The sequence below is a fragment of the Cordyceps militaris genome, assembly GCF_000225605.1.
Source record: "Cordyceps militaris CM01 unplaced genomic scaffold CCM_S00007, whole genome shotgun sequence".
In the NCBI taxonomy this organism is placed as follows: domain Eukaryota; kingdom Fungi; phylum Ascomycota; class Sordariomycetes; order Hypocreales; family Cordycipitaceae; genus Cordyceps; species Cordyceps militaris.
In genome coordinates this window covers 2539328-2557476 of record NW_006271975.1, presented here as the reverse complement: position 1 = coordinate 2557476, position 18149 = coordinate 2539328, and the positions used below count along the sequence as shown (strand labels likewise).

The 18149-nt window shown below is 53.3% G+C and overlaps 8 protein-coding genes across 8 annotated transcripts; 6 read left to right on the top strand and 2 right to left on the bottom strand.

Moving 5' to 3' along the window:
• Positions 1–306: 306 nt before the first annotated feature.
• On the top strand, positions 307–3146 carry CCM_09023 (peroxidase/catalase 2; the record flags this gene model as incomplete). The annotated part of the gene is made up of 5 exons (XM_006674158.1): positions 307–335; positions 412–735; positions 881–1168; positions 1228–1529; positions 1594–3146. 5 exons carry the CDS (start codon positions 307–309, stop codon positions 3144–3146), a joined length of 2496 nt encoding a protein of 831 aa, XP_006674221.1.
• Positions 3147–4516: 1370 nt separating this feature from the next.
• Positions 4517–6847, top strand: CCM_09022 (Serine/cysteine peptidase, trypsin-like protein; the record flags this gene model as incomplete). Its single annotated transcript, XM_006674157.1, has 3 exons — positions 4517–4793; positions 4871–5383; positions 5466–6847. The coding sequence occupies 3 exons, from the start codon at positions 4517–4519 to the stop codon at positions 6845–6847; spliced, it is 2172 nt and encodes a 723-aa protein (XP_006674220.1).
• A 718-nt stretch (positions 6848–7565) lies between these two features.
• CCM_09021 (uncharacterized protein) lies at positions 7566–7932 on the top strand (the record flags this gene model as incomplete). Its single annotated transcript, XM_006674156.1, has 2 exons — positions 7566–7676; positions 7723–7932. The coding sequence occupies 2 exons, from the start codon at positions 7566–7568 to the stop codon at positions 7930–7932; spliced, it is 321 nt and encodes a 106-aa protein (XP_006674219.1).
• Positions 7933–8988: 1056 nt separating this feature from the next.
• CCM_09020 (Extracellular membrane protein, 8-cysteine region, CFEM) lies at positions 8989–9610 on the top strand (the record flags this gene model as incomplete). Its single annotated transcript, XM_006674155.1, has 2 exons — positions 8989–9205; positions 9282–9610. The coding sequence occupies 2 exons, from the start codon at positions 8989–8991 to the stop codon at positions 9608–9610; spliced, it is 546 nt and encodes a 181-aa protein (XP_006674218.1).
• A 1326-nt stretch (positions 9611–10936) lies between these two features.
• On the bottom strand, positions 10937–11957 carry CCM_09019 (BTB/POZ domain protein; the record flags this gene model as incomplete). The annotated part of the gene is made up of 3 exons (XM_006674154.1): positions 10937–11006; positions 11082–11746; positions 11796–11957. The coding sequence occupies 3 exons, from the start codon at positions 11955–11957 to the stop codon at positions 10937–10939; spliced, it is 897 nt and encodes a 298-aa protein (XP_006674217.1).
• A 741-nt stretch (positions 11958–12698) lies between these two features.
• CCM_09018 (uncharacterized protein) lies at positions 12699–13603 on the bottom strand (the record flags this gene model as incomplete). The annotated part of the gene is made up of 4 exons (XM_006674153.1): positions 12699–12777; positions 12825–13113; positions 13169–13465; positions 13528–13603. 4 exons carry the CDS (start codon positions 13601–13603, stop codon positions 12699–12701), a joined length of 741 nt encoding a protein of 246 aa, XP_006674216.1.
• Positions 13604–14383: 780 nt separating this feature from the next.
• On the top strand, positions 14384–14962 carry CCM_09017 (poly(A) polymerase pla1, putative; the record flags this gene model as incomplete). The annotated part of the gene is made up of 1 exon (XM_006674152.1): positions 14384–14962. One exon carries the CDS (start codon positions 14384–14386, stop codon positions 14960–14962), a length of 579 nt encoding a protein of 192 aa, XP_006674215.1.
• Positions 14963–16223: 1261 nt separating this feature from the next.
• Positions 16224–17930, top strand: CCM_09016 (uncharacterized protein; the record flags this gene model as incomplete). Its single annotated transcript, XM_006674151.1, has 2 exons — positions 16224–16735; positions 17276–17930. 2 exons carry the CDS (start codon positions 16224–16226, stop codon positions 17928–17930), a joined length of 1167 nt encoding a protein of 388 aa, XP_006674214.1.
• Between the last annotated feature and the right edge of the window lie 219 nt (positions 17931–18149).

The window sequence follows — 18149 nt, the reverse complement described above, 5'->3', positions numbered from 1 at the left end:
CCGAACAGCGGCCGACAACGGAGGCGGAACCCCCGTGGGCGACCGAGAGGGAGCTGGTATTTGAAATACAAAATGAAAGAAAGACCCAGGGAGCTTTTCACGGTGCCCGCGGGGCAGAGCAGGCGACGGCGTGAAAAGTGGTGATGTCGGAAACAGTAACGCTTGGTTGTTGTAGGGAGGGGCGTTTGCGTGGGCCGCGTGGGCACCCACATTTTTTTCTGGGCAAGTTGGTAAGCCAGCCAACAAGGTGGCAGCTATTTTGCAGCAGAAGCCCGCGAATCAGAGGCGGGGCATTCTGAATTCGTCATGGCTCTTCCAGGGCGTTTTAGCGCGGGGTATGCCCTGTAACTCGAAGTCGATCCGCCACTTTTAACGACTAAACACGCCTAAAAACGCAAGCACCTGACAGAGGGGAGGACCTGCAATTCCCAACCGGCGTCTTGCTCCGAGTGCCGTGTTGCCCCGCTCCATCAACTCGGCCAAGCTTCCTCCAAGCTTCCTCCTCCTGCCCCCCTCCTCCCTCTTGACTAGTTTGTATTTCTTCCCAAAAAGCCACCCATCCCGTCGTCCCCCTCCTCTTCCTCCTCCCATGTCATCCGATTTCAAGATTCCCCTCTCCCACAAGAGAGATATTTCCACCGACGATCAAAGTCCTCGCAAGAAAATGGCACAGCAAAGCACTGGCAAGTGCCCCGTCGTGCACACTGCCGACACTGGTAGAAAGAACCCCGACTGGTAAGTCATCCTGTGTGCATCACCACCGCCCTTTTGTACGGCTGTGTCTCCGGTACCAGCTTCAGCATTGAACACCTCCCCCCTTCAACTACGCAATGGCTGCATCTTAGCTACAAGCACAACTGTTAACACACACCCTCCCTAGGTGGCCCAATGCTGTCAAGCTCAACATTCTCCGCCAGCACAACCCCTCCAGCAACCCCCTCGGCCCCGACTTCGACTACGCCGCTGCCTTCAAGTCTCTCGACTACAATGCCCTCAAGAAGGACCTCCACGCTCTCATGACCGACTCCCAGGACTGGTGGCCTGCCGACTTCGGTCACTATGGCGGTTTCTTCATCCGCATGAGCTGGCACGCTGCCGGTACCTACCGCGTCTTTGATGGCCGCGGTGGCGGTGGCGAGGGCCAGCAGCGCTTTGCTCCCCTCAACAGGTAGGCAATCAAGACCACATATCCATTTTGCCGTGCACACCCACTGACACAGCTTCCAGCTGGCCCGACAACGGTAATCTCGACAAGGCCCGTCGTCTTCTCTGGCCCATCAAGCAGAAGTACGGCAACAAGATCAGCTGGGCTGACCTGCTTGTCCTCGCTGGCAACGTTGCCCTCGAGTCCATGGGCTTCAAGACTTTTGGCTTCGCCGGCGGCCGTGCCGACACCTGGGAGTCTGACGAGGCCGTCTACTGGGGTTCCGAGCCCGAGTGGATGACCGACAGCCACCGTTACAGCAAGGACTCTTCTGGCAAGCGTGACCCCGAGAGTCTTGAGAAGCCTCTTGGTGCTCAGATCATGGGTAAGTCTTCCGTAGCAGTCTGCCATACTACGTCAATGATGCCAGTTATGCTAACAATACGCAGGTCTCATCTACGTCAACCCCGGTGTTGAAGACCCCGTTGCCGCTGCCCACGATATCCGCACCACCTTCGGTCGCATGGCTATGAACGACGAGGAGACTGTCGCTCTCATTGCTGGTGGCCACACATTTGGCAAGACCCACGGTGCTGCCCCCGACAGCAACGTTGGCGCTGAGCCTGCTGGTGCTGATATCGAACAGCAGGGCTTTGGATGGAAGAATGCCTACAACACTGGCAAGGGCACTCATGCCATCACCTCTGGTCTCGAAGTTACCTGGACCTCGACTCCTACCAAGTGGAGCAACCAGTTTTTCGAGTACCTCTTCAAGTTCGAGTGGGAGCTCACCAAGAGCCCTGCTGGCGCTCCTCAGTGGGTTGCCAAGAACACCGAGCCCTTCATCCCCGACGCTTTCGACCCTAGCAAGAAGCATCTCCCCAAGATGCTGACGACTGACTTGTCGCTCCGCGTGGATCCGGCTTACGAGAAGATTTCTCGCCGCTTCCTCGAGAACCCCGACCAGTTTGCTGATGCTTTTGCCCGTGCTTGGTTCAAGCTGCTGCACCGTGATCTCGGCCCCAAGGCCCTCTACCTCGGCCCCGAGGTTCCCTCTGAGGATCTGCTCTGGCAGGACCCTATTCCTACTCTTAACCACGCCGTCATCGACAGCAACGACGTTGCCGCCCTCAAGAAGGCCATTCTTGACACTGGCCTCAGCACTTCGAAGCTCGTCTCCACGGCCTGGGCATCTGCCGCTACTTTCCGTGGTAGCGACAAGCGTGGTGGTGCCAACGGTGCTCGCATCCGTCTCGCCCCCATGAAGGACTGGGAGGTCAACAACCCCGCCCAGCTCTCCGAGGTTCTTGGCCAGCTCGAGACTATTCAGAAGAAGTTCAACGACTCGCAGAGCGGCGGCAAGCGTGTTTCGATTGCTGATCTCATCGTCCTCGCCGGTGCTGCTGGTGTCGAGCAGGCTGCCAAGGGTGCTGGTGTCGACGTGACTGTCCCCTTCACCCCTGGTCGCATGGATGCCACGGCGGAGCAGACGGACATTGAGTCCAACAACTACCTCGAGCCCATTACCGATGGTTTCCGCAACTACGCCGGTAATGGTTCCATCGAACGCCTGGAGCATTGGCTGGTTGACCGCGCTCATCTGCTCACTCTTACTCCTCCTGAGCTCGCCGTCCTCGTTGGCGGTCTCCGTACCATCAATACCAACTACGACGGCTCTTCCCATGGTGTTCTTACCTCGCGCCCTGGTACCCTGAGCAACGACTTCTTCACGAATCTCCTCGACATGAACACTGTCTGGGAGCCCATTCAGCCCCAGTCTGGTGTCTACAAGGGCAGCGACCGCAAGTCTGGCGAGCAGAAGTGGACTGCCACGCGCGTCGACCTCATCTTTGGCTCGCACGCTGAGCTTCGCGCTCTCGGTGAGGTCTATGCCCAGGCCGACAATTCCCAGAAGTTTGTCAAGGACTTTGTCGCTGCTTGGGATAAGGTGATGAACCTCGATCGCTTCGACGTCGATGTTGCCAGCAAGCCTCGTCTGTAAAGTAATGTGATGAATTTATGCCAAAATAGTTAAAGCAAACAAAAAAAAATTGACATGATTCCATGATGCCCATGCTTTGTATGCTTTGGAAATTTATGACAAATGCACGAAAGTGTTCCATCGCTCGGTCGGTTTCGTAGATGGTGGTCGTTTTGTATTTCGCAAATACAATCAATCAGGAACGTAGGAGGCAACCAGGAAGCCCCTCTCCTGCCTCAGCCACACGAGACTCAGCCACAAGACCCTCACTATGCATGCCGGCCACGCACATCACCCTAGATCTTCTTCGCTTCATCATCACATTCATTCAGGTCATACGTCTTGCTTTGCTCGTGTTCCCGTGCCCGGCTCGTGATGACCTCGCCTCCTCCCCTTTGATGCTACACAGCCGTTTATGCCTGGATGCGTGTGTATGAACAAGATGAGTGAGATATGGAGAACGAGCACCGTGAGAAAAGAAGGCAAGAGGCATCAGCATCAATGTCCAGTGTCGGGCCGTTGGCACCCGATTCGGGCGGATGCCCAAAGCACCCTCTCGCAGGAACCTCCCGGCAGCACGCAGTGAACTTCTTCTAGCCGCCGCAACAAGTGGTGAGGGGAAGTATACCAACTTGTCCACAAACGTGTCCGGATAGTGAGTTCAAATGGGCAGGCAACGCATGTCTTAGCTGCAGCCGCGACAAACTGACAGCTCAAGTATTTCAGCCAGCCACCTAGCTTGGGAATGAAAACATGTCGGAGGAAGAGTAGAATCTATGTGTAGTACAGGAAGTGGTACTGGCCGAGGGACCTGTCACTCAGCATCCAGTGCCCGACAGAGAACGCTCTGCTGGAGACGAAGAGCAAAGACGCGACATTGGGCAGCCAGGAATCGCTGACGAGGTGCCACAGTTCCCCGCAGTTCAGCGAACGCCACGATCTGCCCGATTAACTAGCAGGAACGGCTTGTTCGGCGTGGCGCGATCCGGTAAGTGAATTGCCGACCGAAGATCCGTCATCGACTAAGCCCGGTCTGCCAAGATCAATAGAAGTCAGACATGCGACTCGTTTTCGGCGTGTGCTGCTTTAGGTTCGGGCTGAAATCATGCACCGTACGGGAGGTGAAATTGAGGCCTGATTGCCAGAGAAGTTTGAACGAATTTACCAGCGCCCAAAGCACTCTCGCCAATCTCTGGGAGACACAAAAAGTGACGCCCTGTCCAGTCTCACCAGGACAAATATCGACAACCGCTTCCAAGACTAGCACGCGTCAATCACACCCTTGGAGGAATTCAAAGTCCAAAAACAATTGTTTCTCTCTTCTTTTTCTTCAAGCACCAACCAAAAATCACTACTTCCTTCGCTTCTACAAATAAACCTCACTTTTCACAATGATCCCAGACATAAGCGGAACCAGCCATCTTGAACTAGGAGCGGCAGCAACGGAAGACGGCAAGTCGGCCAAGCCCAACAAGCCCGCACCAGAACCACCGCTGGCATCCGACGGACTCGTCACTTGGTCTCTGGTAGGCGACCAGAAACAGGAGTCAATCAAGTACACTATTCACGGAGACGATGGCATCCGCGCTACAGAGGCCAGTTTTAACCAGGAGGATAAGCGCACGCCTGTTGATCTAGAAGATTTTCAAGATGGCGGCAAGTATCGCTGTGAGTTCGCCCCTCGACGCGCCTAAGAGTACTAGGCAGCTGACATTCGAATGCCTTGTGTTAACCCGGTATTCCAGCCATTGTCAGGATTGAAAGCCGTTGGGGAGGCGAAAGGACGGCGCCGTGGACTTTAGGCACTGGCTGGCTAGTGCGTGAGGATCTCGTCATCACAGCCGGCCGCAACGTCTTCAGCGCGGCCCATAGATGTCAGGCGTCACACATACAGTGCTGGGTCGGCTATCGCGGGGGCTCATTTATCGACGAGTCGAGCGAACAGTACCGCAGCGCGCTCAACGTTGTGACCACCAAGTCCTGGCTTCGGCAGCATAGCGACCGAGACCGCCGCGACCTAGCACTTATTCAGGTGGATAAACCGTTTGCAGGAAATCTCAGACTGTTCAAGTATATACAAACACCGACTGCTAAAAAAGAGGGCACTATTATCGTCGTTGGTTATCCAGGTGATGAGCATCTGGAAACTTTTGTCGGCGAAACTAGTTTGTGGATGTGCGAGGCGCGGCAGAAAGCAAACTATGACCTTCACAAGAGCGCCAACCACATGATCGAGTATAACATGGATATATATGGAGGTAGGAGTCTTTCTTGTTATTCTTATTGGAGCAAAAATGGTTGTTGTTCGAGCGCTAACTGCGCGTCTCTGCGCATTTATAGGTCAATCGGGAGCCCCTATTCTTTTCAGCGATCATACCGGCACGGTGGTCATTGGCACGCACTGCTATGGTGGAACGGGGGAAAAGGTAAACTCTGGAAGCCTCATCGGTGGCGAGTATGGGAACAATTATGAAGAGTTTATCAAGCGCGTTGAGCTCAGCAAGAGGGAGGAGCCTTATCGCCTGGGCGGCTTTCAGCCAAAGTTTGCCCACCCCGAGTCGCAACTGGATTCCTATTATACCGAATTCAGCAGCAGCAGCAGAAGCGGCGGCATAAATGATTTCTGGGCCATGCTCAACCGTGTTAAGGAAATCGGTCTCTACCCACCCGGGGGAGGGGAAAACCTTACTCTAGGGCCCGTCGGATGGCTCATGGGCACCATCGCTGGCGGCATGATCGGTCTCCTTTCTGCAACTGCTGAGGCTGCAAGCCAAGAAAAGTCCGATTATCCCCCGACCGAATTATTCTACGCCTGCGCCTGTCGTGCACAGCTCGCCGAGGCGGCCTTCCAGTGTGTCATGCGACTCACTCCATCTGAGGGGAGGGAAAAGATCATGCTCAAGATGCAGGACTACTGGGTCCACCACCTCAGCTGGCTGCCCTTCGACATCCTGAGCGAGCCCCATCTACTGGCCCAGCTCAGCCCAATCTTCGACGACTTTGGCTTCCGGCTCGCAGTCAGCCAGTGGCAGAAAGACGTCAGCGCGAACCCAGAGGTGAAGCCCTTGGGCCAGGAGTTCCTGAAGCTGAAGGACCTTGTACCGGTAAACTTCAAACAACGCGGCGACGAGCTGCTCTGGAGGCTGTCCAGGATGCCAGCGCGGTTCGTGCACAATGTCGACCAGAAGAACGTCGAGTCGGCGGCCGGCTGGCTGGCTGACGTGCTGAAAGCGGCCATCCGGGTGGCCAAGCCGATTGTGAGCGAAAGCGCCAGCCGAGATCTGCGCCGTATCGTTGACGCGATGGGTGAGGTCCCCTGGCTATACCCGGATACAATATCTCAGGAGATGAGCTGGATCGTGAAGCGTGCCGTCGTGGCCGACATTGCACTGCAAGTCCTAGAGGGCCTGGATCTTAGGACGCTCGGCGAACTCACCGTGATGCCCCGCGGGACGGAGCTGGAGTGGGCGACGGCAAATTTCACGACAATCATACAGCAGATGGGACCAAAGCCGATCATTATTGCCGAGATCTCCATGATAAGGCATTTCAGGCCCATTTTCTATCGCCTCAAGGACCAGACAATCCATCCACCTGGCGGCAAGGCCGTGACAGGTTCGGCCGTGGCGAAAGCCGACGAGGCTCCGGGTGAGCCCCATGAGAATGGAAATAAGACACCTGCGCATTCCCCCACAGCGGTTCCCGAGATCAAGAATGTTTGATTGGTTGGGCGAGCGGGTGTCAACGACTCCTTTTTTTTGGACTTGCCATGATAGAGCTGAGCCTGGGTGCGCCGGCCCAAGAAGCAACCCACAGAGCGAAACAAACCCTCGCGTACGTGTAGATGGCAGGTTATTTTGTAAGAGTCGTCAAGATAGTCCTCAGGGTATGATTTAATTTCTTACTATCTACTGCATTGCAGATTTGTGTACGCCTCAAGTAAAGGTAATATTACCCAATCCACCGCCAGCTCCATGTCCACCGCCACAAAGTCCGCCCTCTTGCCCACTGCCAGGGTCCCCGCCCATATCATTGGTGCAGTGGGTTGATAAATAGTCAAGGCCCGGCCAGAGGAGCCGACAGGGCCGAACGCTATTATAGCTCCGGCCGTATTGAGCCGGGGGGGGCGGGGGTTGGACTGGTACGTACCTGTTAGATAGCAGCAAAATGTAGATCCACATCTGCTGGTCTGGAATTAGACCTTGAGTACTGTTCAATAGTACCTGCATTGGCTTGGCCCCGCCGCTGGGCAGGAGTTAAAGGAAGAAGTTGTTGTTCTCGGCGGGCGCGGGAGGTTAGATTGCGGCGTCTCAGGAACCTTCACTTTCGTGATATGCAGAAGCGATGCAGGTTCCCCCCTGCTGTCGTCGGCATGCCATCACCAGTTCGACGCCGACCGACCGGGATAAAGAATAAGAAACGACGGTGATGGCATTCAAAATGTCTTTTTCCGCCCCTGCCCACCCTCCCGGTCTTCGGACAGGGGCCAGCCGGAAGTCAGGCCACCGAAAGTGGGCTGCCGCCATCACCGGAGCATCGCCGCGCGTCAGGGTATACTAGTTGGTAGTTGAATGGACGGCGCGAGTGAAGTATGTAGCTGCGGACCAACTACAGAGAGGTTCTCATGGTTGAGTTTGGAGAAGAAGAACCAAAACTTGCACAAGACTCAAGCGGAGAAAGACGGGCCGCGGACTTGACGCTTGACGCATCCAGACCAAGTCTTTCCGATATAGGGTCAGATATGGACAACTTGTCCCTATCCACAGGCGGGGAATGGGGTTGTGGACAGCCAATCTCCATTATGTAATTGGGGCCCCTCTGGTTTCGCCGTCTCGACCAGTTCCCCAAGGACGGCTCTGCGATTCTGGGGCAAACTTGGATGTTGACATGACAGCCGAGGCGGAGAGCGAGATGGTGGCTTCTGTTTGGCCGCGAACTCTGCTGCGAAACATGCGCTTACTGGCGGCCAACAAAAACTAGTTATAAATTGGTTCAACAAAGAGGCAAATGAAAATTCTGCACGCTGTAGTTCGGCCGCGAGAAGTGTTGGTTGCACCGACGAGTCTGCCCGCCCGCCCGACTTACACGATGCGCTGGACTACTTGCGCATTCCCGCGTCTTCTCTTACACTTGTCTTACTTGAGTATCGGATAAACGACAACATGTAACGAAGAGCACTTGCGAGGTCGCACAAGACTTGTCCGCCCCACCGGCTCTCAGCAAGGAATTGATGTTGGGGGGAGAGAGTTTCCTCACCCGGCTTCCCCCCTCCCCCCTTGCTCGGCGGACGACCGCGCGGTGAGTGTGGTCCGACAGCCCGGCCAACTCGTGGAGTCGTTGACGGGGGGGTGGGGGCTTGTTACTGAAGCGACTGGGATGAAAAGCGCTGTTTGCCAACTTGTTTTGTGCCGAGAAAGTGTCCCTAGTGGTCGGTAGCGCCACGTCTCGATGCAAAACAAGCTCTACTATATCTGGGGAGCTTGCTCGATATTATTGCACACACACCCCGGACGCCATACTCACACACCCACTCCAGCAACTCAATCTCGGTCGTATGCTGGAGTTGGCACATTGAAATACCCAGAAAAAAACCAACATGGCTCTCGCTCCAGACCCCCCCGTGGGAGGGCGCCGACTGGGGACGGGAACAGTCGATGATTTATCGATTTCGCTATTATGATCCTCACAAGCGGCCGTTCCACCATCTCCCTACATAAAGCTCCGTCCCATCCCTCCCTCTCCCCCCTTCCCTTTTCCTCCTTCACCGCACAAAACAGTTACACTCGCTTATCACACTGTCCTGCTACCAAACAAATCCCAACCAAAAACCCCAAAACAAAAATTCCAAACAACAACCGTCAACATGAAGTTCGCTATCGCCGCCGCTCTCTTCACCCTGGCCACTGCCCAGACCGTCAACGACATCCCCTCGTGCGCCATGCCCTGCCTCAACGAGGCCATCACGTCCAAGACCTCGTGCCAGACCACCGACATTCCCTGCGTCTGCAAGAACATTGCTGCCGTCCAGGGTGCCGCCACCGCTTGCGTCATCAAGGCCTGCGGTTCCGACGTTGCCATCAGTACGCTTCCCCTCCCTGGCCGCATTATACTTGGTTTGAGATGTACTGTTCTAACAGAAACACACCCGCGCAACAGACAAGGTCGTCCCCGCCGCCGAGGCTCTCTGCAAGGCTAACTCGGGCTCGTCTTCCGCCTCTGGCTCTGCTACCGGCTCCTCCGGCTCCAGCTCGCGCTCCGCCTCCACCGGAAGCAGCTCCGGCTCGGTCGCTACGACCACGGCCGCGGCCACCACCGCCATGGCCATGACCACCATGATGACCAGCATCCCCTGCGTGTCCAGCACCATGGGCTCCATGACCGCCGCTGGCAACCAGACCTACCCCACCTCGGTGCCCGTCGCCGCCGGTGCTGCTGGTCTCTCGGCCGGTTTCGCCGCCATTGCCCTTGCTGTCCTCGCTCTGTAAGCGGACATGGCTTCTACGTGCTCGTGAGCGCAGTGGAGTTTGATGACGGAACAGTCGTCAAGGTGGATACACAAACTGTGTCCAAATTGGATTTTGTCCTGGATTGGGAGAAAGAACCCCAAGCTCGCAGGAAATGGGTGTAATACAAAAGTTGGTAACTAGTGTAGTCTAGAGAATAGTAATGTCTGGCTGCAGCCTGCTCGTTTAACAAACCCCATGCTCTCTTCCTTTGACTGTCATGGTATGGGGATACAAAATATGAGGCTCTGGGTACACTCGTGTCCATTACGACACGGTCTTTTTCGATAGCTACTTTGAAGCTGTCATAGAGCTATCCATCAGGCCAGGCTAGGACGCAACGAGGCTTGGGCTGTCTATCGGCCAGAACTCTATCGTGGAATTTGGTATAGGTTGGCCTTGTCATTGGACATGCGGTGCAACTCGATCCAACTACCCGGCCTAGCGTAGCACCAAGTGGATTCGGGTTGACGACCGAGTTACCATGCTACGTTACAGCAACCATCGACTTCCTCGGACCTCTCAAACTGGCCAACAAGATCCAAGGTTCCCCTGCAGCAGCGCGGCGACAACCATGTCAACAAAGCGCTGGGTGTTGGCTCACCCCTGGCAACTGGCGTGAATATTGAGTACTAAGCGTTTTGGGGGGCGTCCTCTTAGTCCTTGCACACTCCGGTAGCCGGACGCCACGGCGGGGATTGGCTGGCTCAGGGCGTCGCCCGCTCTACTTAAGGAGAGCTGTCAAAATGGAGGCGCATATGTTGGTATCATTATCATTTTCAAAACAATACATCAAACGTTATTATAGTACTTTCCCAACTTCACTTTTTCCTCTTCTGTAGCCTATCCAAGGTCTTGCTTACCCGTCCCTGGTTCGGCAGCCAATCGTCCGTGACACTGAGATCTGTGTCTCATCTGCTGTATTTGCTGTGGGACCTGAAATTGCAGATCATCGGATCGACGACGCCCGAAAAGGCAATTGGGTTCGGAAGAGGCCGGCAAGCTAGTTAGCCGCTCACCCCAGCATGTGCAGGCGAGAATGTGCGCAATTTCCAAGGTGTTGCTTTGGATGCGTGTTAAAATTGTATTTTTGTCGCCCTGCGGTATTTGTGTAGCAACTATCTACACAAAGTTCAATCTGCTCAAACTTTATCCATGCACTGATGTAGGCGCCAGCGTGCTTCTATGACGTGCTTGCACAAACTTTTTTTTTTCCCAGGTTGGCTCCGGATCCATACTGTTGTTCTAAAAATACTATAGAGTTCAGACGTTGCTAGCCGGTACTTTCTCGCGTTGCATCCTCATTGTCTACCCAAGTCCAGCCCTAGTGTTATAGTTGGCAACAGCAGACACCCTAGCCCTTTGGCATACAGTCCACCTTTTCACAAAAGAAGCAATCAATGGTGCAGATTGCTAGTGCCGGCATTGGCATTGGGCACAGCGAAGTACGAACAAGGGCTCATAGGGCTGGCCGCGCTGTTCGATGTAGCATTCAAAGTCGGCCCGGCAGCTGGAGTTTCGGCATTCCCTCCTTTCGCCCAACGTTCGCATGCAGCTGTTGATGTTTTCCACGATTTGAGCTGACCTTTTTTCGACAACCCGTAGGCGAGCCAGCTGAAATTGAAGCTCTATCATCTTCCGTTGCAGCTCACCTTGCCTAGCAACAACTGTTCGGAGAATTTCAACGCCGAAGCCACCCACTATCTCAGCCAGCTGTTTAGTTTCCAGGAATTTTCTAATGTTCGTGCCAATCGCCTCAGCTAGCATAGTATGCAGCGTTGTGTCTCCAGTTCTGTTCAGCGCTTCTTGCGCCACATTCAGCAATACCGGTTCATTCAATGTATTTTGTGATGCGAGTCGAAGCTTCGCCTTGCTGAGTTCGGCGAGCGGTTTAATGTCGTAGTAATCGGCAATCGAATTCAGACGTACGTGCTGTAATAGGTCATCTTGCTCTACCGCTGCAGGGCTAGCCAAAGGCTCATCCGTCTCCCCAACCTGGCCAACTAGCGAGCCGGGGGCGGTTAGCGAGCCGTAGTCCCCCGTATACAGGAACTCCAGCATCTTATCGACAGTGACTGCGTCAAATTCTTCTACACTTATAGTTCCCGTCTTCGATTCCTGTCATCCATTAGATTTTCTCCCATCTGGCGTGGTCAAATTTCCTCACTTGGAAAGGCTCTCGGATCGCCGTGGCAAGAACTTCGGACTGCGAACATACCACCATCTTGTGAACATTGAACTCTTTACCGCCGCAGACTAAAGTCAAGTCAGAGTATTGGCCGGTTTTCAAAAGATGGCCGAAATTAGGGCCGCGAGTAGGCGCAGCCATTGTCTTTGAAGTCTTGATGGAAGAGTCGTGTCAAAACGCTGCGTTGAAGGAGCGGGGTAACGGTGAGGAGTGGTGTGGAGGGGCTGCTAACGGCCGTGAAACAATTCAGCAGATAGAAATGCCCGCCTTAGGCAGGTACCTAGTAGTTAATTAGTGATGGCTGCCCTGGCTACGTGGGCTCGTGCGCGTCAATCGTTAATCGTCAATCTTTATTAGCAATCACCACCCTAAACACCCATACCTTAGACACATAATTCCCACGATGCCCTCATGTCCAATGCAGTCGATCGAAGGAGGTAATAGGTCTAGCCCGGATAGCGCCATATAGCGGGCCCCAGCAGGAAGTAGATGGGGTTGCATTTACGCGGCAGCAGTGCAACCGGGCTCCGTGTGGGGATAGCGTCGTGGCCTAGAACGGCACTAGCTCTTTACCCGCGACTTAATAAACAACGATAATTGACGATTAAATCGATCGATTGGAGAAATCGATACGATATCAATCAAAGCAAGCGCTCCGGTCGTTGGATCGATATCGAAATCGGAGCGATTAGTCGAAGCGATCAAATCGACCAGTCGATCGATTTCGGGGGTTCACGCATGACACAAGTTGTGTGCAGGTTCATCAAAGACCTTTTTACTTGATTGAACAATCAAAGTGATTTTACTAACTCACTATAATACCAAGGGCAGTACTATAACGCTATGAAAGGGGAATTGATAAGCATAGGAATTCTAGAAACTTTATTCCCAAGATGGGGCTTGGAGTACCTTTTTCAAGATGACGGTCTTGCGCTTGTCTTCATCTCTCTGATAGTGGAAGCTGATTGGATAATGTCGATGCTCTCTTTTCGAGTTCGATTTTTATACCCGAAGTTGGGATTGTCCAGCCAGTTGCTCCGTGCGTATTCATTTGAGAGACGGTCGACTGGTAGAAGGGCTTCAAAAGCCGGCTCAAAGTGAATAATGGAAGCGCAGATGCGTTTGAGATCTTCAATACTGTAACCTTTTGCTCGGGAAACGTGGACGTGAGTACCACAGCTTTTATTGGCTGTGATTTGATAGTTTTCGGACAGGAAGGACCACATCTTAGTAACGTGCTCACGCCACCTGGAGTCTCTATGGACGCGGAAAATGGGAGAAATGTTCTCAAAACCCCCTATTAGATACAACGGTCAGTAAAATGCATGAGATATTAGTAATATAGAACACACATGGCGCGCTATCCTTGGTAGGCATCTCGATCGTGGAATCTGAATCGAGTGTCCACTCTGCAAATTGCAAGCCGTGATAGGCTTGATCAATGCCATTGTGCATCTTCGGGTGCTCTCCATCACCTGTGCGCGAAAGATACAAATTGTATTCGGATGCAGCTTTGACGGCTACATCCCGTAGACCGCTGCCATGCAAATTTCGAGATCGTGGAAAGAGGAGAAACTCAGTTTCCACGCCGACGGCGAAGCTGTCAGCTAGATATTCCGGGAGCACCTTATCGACTGAATGCTGAGCTCCTATATAATTGTTATTATCCCCGATCAATTTCAATAGGCAAATTCGCGATTTACTCTCTTACCTCTTTCAGGTGGCGGTGGCCCGCGACGCGGTGTAGGAAGGGGGGGAGGTGGAGGGGGAGGTGGCGCTTGGGACATAATTACAGCAATTGGTCAAACCAGAAGCGTTGAACAAGTTAATCAACAGTGTATAGAAATGTAGGCGAGTACATGCGTATGGCGCAGGAAAGTTGTGCTCTTTTATTGCTTACCGTCCTATTCAAACTATACCAGGCTACCATTATAGCTACAGGGGGTAACAACAGTTGCGCTCGATTCCTAACACGACCCCATAGTTATCATACGACTTCTTACTATTTGCAGTGTGATTATAGTTATCATACGACTTCTTACTATCCGCAGTGTGTGAACGGGGAAGTAGCCGGCGAAGCGATCGTGGCGTCGCACCGCCGACACTAGCGTAAGGAAAGGATCTTTACCGTACGTCTTGTCAGAGATGCCTTCAGGCTTTAACGCGGAGCAAGGTACGAGCGCAGGCATTCTCGTATAAGTACTCATTAGTAATAGGAAGTGTAAAGATATTATTAACCTCCTCTTCTACTAGCAAAGGGATACTCGATTTCTTGGCTTTGTGTTTTTGGTACCGGTTGTATTCCGCGCCTCTGAGCCATAGGTACAAATTAGGTACACAAGTGGCCTTCGCACTTGCTGATAAGCTGGCAGCTGGGATTGAGCGGCGGGGTGGTGCGGCATAGGCCTGAGCTACTACTAACCTAGAGGTAAATAGCACGTGACGTCCCGTGTGGCAACAACTTGTACCTGTGATGGGGTGATGGGTCAGACTCGGTCAATCCCTTCTTCCTCACCATCACCAACTCCTACCTTGACACATCTACAATAAATTCTTTCTGTATCAACATGTATTCTGTCCATCAGATTCAAACTCAAGCGCCGACGTCTCCTCCACCACGCCCGCCGCCGCTTCCCTCCCGCTCCCAGAATGCAGATACGAGGATCTCCAAGCTTGTATTGAAGATGAGGAGCGCGCCACCTGGCTGGGCTTACCAGTCGCCAAATCCACCCCGATTTATCGATTATTCCGAACCTCGAACTGGTCCATACTTCTTTTATGGCACGCTGATGGACCCCAAAATGCTTGCGGAGATTTTGCAGCTAAACCACGAGCCGATACTACGCCCAGCACAAATAGTCGGATACGCATGCAAACTATGGGGCCAGTATCCTGCTATTGTCGATGGAGAAATGGACGCTACTATTGATGGTGCTGCGTACGATGTTGAAAGTGTTGAGCATGCTAGGAGGCTAGCTGCTTATGAAACTTCCAACTATCAAGCAAAACCTTGTAAGATAATCCACACGGATGGGAAACAGCCAGAAACGCAGCATGGTCGGGTTTTTATGTTTGCAGGAAATCCGAGTGACCTAGAGGCTGGTGAGTTTGACTTGTCAGTATGGCTGAAACGAGTTGGAAGATAAGTGAGGAACTCTTGAAACACCCCTGTTGGTGTATATCCTATCTCAACACTATATTATCTCACCCCGGTCTCTGGAGAAAGTTGGTTCAACATATTCTTTGTATATATCAAGAAGGGTCTCTCCATTCCTCTGGATTTTAGGGCTATAGGCTGACACGGGGCCTCAGAAGTGTCCAAATTTTGAATTCCGAATAGCGATACAAACCTCGATAATTTGACCATTTTCAAAAGCCAAGTGATTGGTGATTTAGAGATTGTAACTATTGTGGGAAGAAGAGGATGAGCTCGCCGTCCCATCTCATCGCAATATGGCAGTGAGGAGTCAGCGGTGACGGGCTCGATGTGATGCAGGATGCAGGTGCTTGTAATTTGTACAAGACTCAAACTAGCTGGGCCGAGAATATGAATCGGAGCTCGACCATTTTCACAGGCGCTTTCAGCAGCAATCCGCTAGCGGATATGTTATGCGTCAGATAAGCAAACACAGACGCTAAAGTAATTACGAGAGGAAATTTCCGCATTACTTGCCAGTAAGCTTCCTCTACACATTAATTTCCATCGTTACAGGTGATCGTTGATACACCTGTTTCTATAGTGTCGATTTACTGCATTACACAGGTATCTAGGTACATACCTGGTAGTTGGGTACTAAGGTACCTACCTCCTACCTACACCCCACTGTATGCGCGGCGCGTGAGGCCTGTTTTTTGACAGGGCACTGGGCACGTTTCCTATTACGTGTACAAATCTTTTATGTTTTTTTAAAAGCCTGTTTTAGACAGCTGACAGCGTTGTGATAGGGGCAAAATGATATATTAAGTAGGGACTTGCCTAGTGCCCTATCAAAAAACAGGCCTACTCTCTAGACGTAGTTAGCGCATCGATGGCCTTGCTGCGCGTCCATCTTCACAGCAACTACCACCTTAAACACCCATACCTTTAACACGATTCCCATAATGCCCTCATGTCTAATGCAGTCGATCGAAGGCAATAGGTCTGGCCCGGATAGCGCCGTATAGCGGGCCCCAGTAGGAAGTAGATGGGGTTGCATTTACGCGGCAGCACCCGGTGCTTCTTACGAGTAACCCCGCACGGCACGGCGACCCCTACGTGTTGTTGTGTTGCTGTCCTTTTTGCAACCCTATCCTACCACCCATCCCATTTGACAAGGCTAACCACCCGTCACTTTACAAGGCTAACCTACCGCCCGTCACTTTACAAGGCTAACCTACCGAGCGCCGGCCCTGATACCTACCTGTCCAATGCGAGGCCCTACGTCCACCGGCACCAGTGGTGTACCACTTACGTTCAAAGTGGCAGCATCTTCTGTGCGCTTCGAACCATGTTCTACGGCATTCCAACTACCCGAGGGCAGCCGTGAGGCCCTTTCCATCCACGAGGCTTACAACTCCCTCGCCAAGGCGATTAGCGCGTCTAGGGTAGGGAGCGAGAGTGTGCGGCACCGTCTGGCGGACATCGCACAGCGGTTGGCTGAGCGTCATGCACTAGCAGTGCGGTGCAACGACGGCCCAATGGACCTCCCGCCCGTGGATATGGCCAGCACGAGCGCTCAGGTCGGAGATGCAGAGCCACAGGCACAAGAATTCGTCTCGGCCGACGACTGCGACCGTGAGCTGAGAGGGCTCTGGAATGCTTTTTCGCAGAGCCCAAATGTTGACTGGGCGGACTGGGTGGTGTCGTGCACAGACCCCGATAGACAGTGGCCAGCGCGCGCTGATGCAAAAACTGTGCAAGCCATGGTACACCGGCCTAGGTGCGCTATACTTGACCTGCAGGTTGCACCTCCCATCGATTTCTTCGCCACGTTGGACGAATACGGGGTGTTCACGGGGCTGAACAAAGCTGATCTGATATCGTTCAGTGCGGCATTGTTGAGTTCGTTTTGGCAGGCCTGCCTGTGTCTTCCAGGGTGTGCTACGGGATGGGCCCCCGCTGGGGTGATGTTGTCTGTCGTCCCGGTCGACTCGATGCATGACGCGACCCCGGGTGATATGTGGTGGTTTATGAGACAGACGAACGTAACCGCCAGCCTGTGTGCGCTTTCGATGGTGGGGGATGGCCTCGAAACGGAGCTGGGCTGTGCCACCTTGACGTCGCAGGTCATGTTCACTCCCTGGCGGAAGGCCTACTCGGGCTGTGTGCTTGATCACCTACGGGCTTTCATGGTACGACATATAGATGGTGGCACACCACCAAGCCAACAACACTGCAACTTCGTGTGTGTCGGATCTCGCGCTCTATGGATAGGCATAAGGGATGTATGGTTAGTGAACGACATGCTTGACATCTTTAGGGACCACAGGTCGCGACGCTGTGTCAACGTCATTGTTGATGCCGCAGCCTCGGGCATCCGCAACAGCGCCGTATCCTACGCGCTGCTGCTCCGGGGCGAGCTCGTACGCTCCGCTGAAGAGTGGAGGATGTCAGGCGACGCCCGCGCCTACGTAACCCAGGCGTATAACCACGCGATGCACTACTATTTCATAAGGTACCAAGGCGCGCGTCAAATCCTTGGCGTGGACCCCGTTGTTTCAGATGCGTTCGCCATATCCGACATGTTGCTCGCGCCAGTGCTGGATCGTGGACGTCGGGTTCACAGCTCAGGATACGTGAGCCGATTGTGTCCGACCTTCTCGCCTGATAAAGAGCCACCACAGTTTGGTGAATGTGTGGCATGGTTGTATGAGCTGGCGGCTATTTTGGGGTCCGAGGGAATCACCGATCGCGCGATCGCGCTAGCAGATCAACTGTATCGGTCGTTTGCCTGTTTGGCCCACCAGGGCTATGATTGGGTGGCCTGGGGCACGGCTTACGATTCCCGTGTGCATGGTGTGGCGGAAGAGCCGACGACCCCCCAAATGCCCCCCACGTTTGTCTGTTTGGAATGTGGTGGCGGCAAGGGCGACGGTTTCGTTCGCCCTGCCTGGTGTTCCAGCCACCTGGTGTAGTATATATCCGTAGTATACAGAGTACCGGAAATTTATTGCCATCAGATTGCTGTATTCTGGAATAGTTGAATAAGACTCGAGAGGCAGTCAAGTACTTCGAATAGGAATTTACCAAGCCAGCCGTGGAAGACCATTGCAAAAAGCTAAAAAAAAAAAAAGAAAAAAAAAGAAAGAAAACAAAAGAAAGAACAAAAAAGAAAGGAAGTTACAGACGTCCCG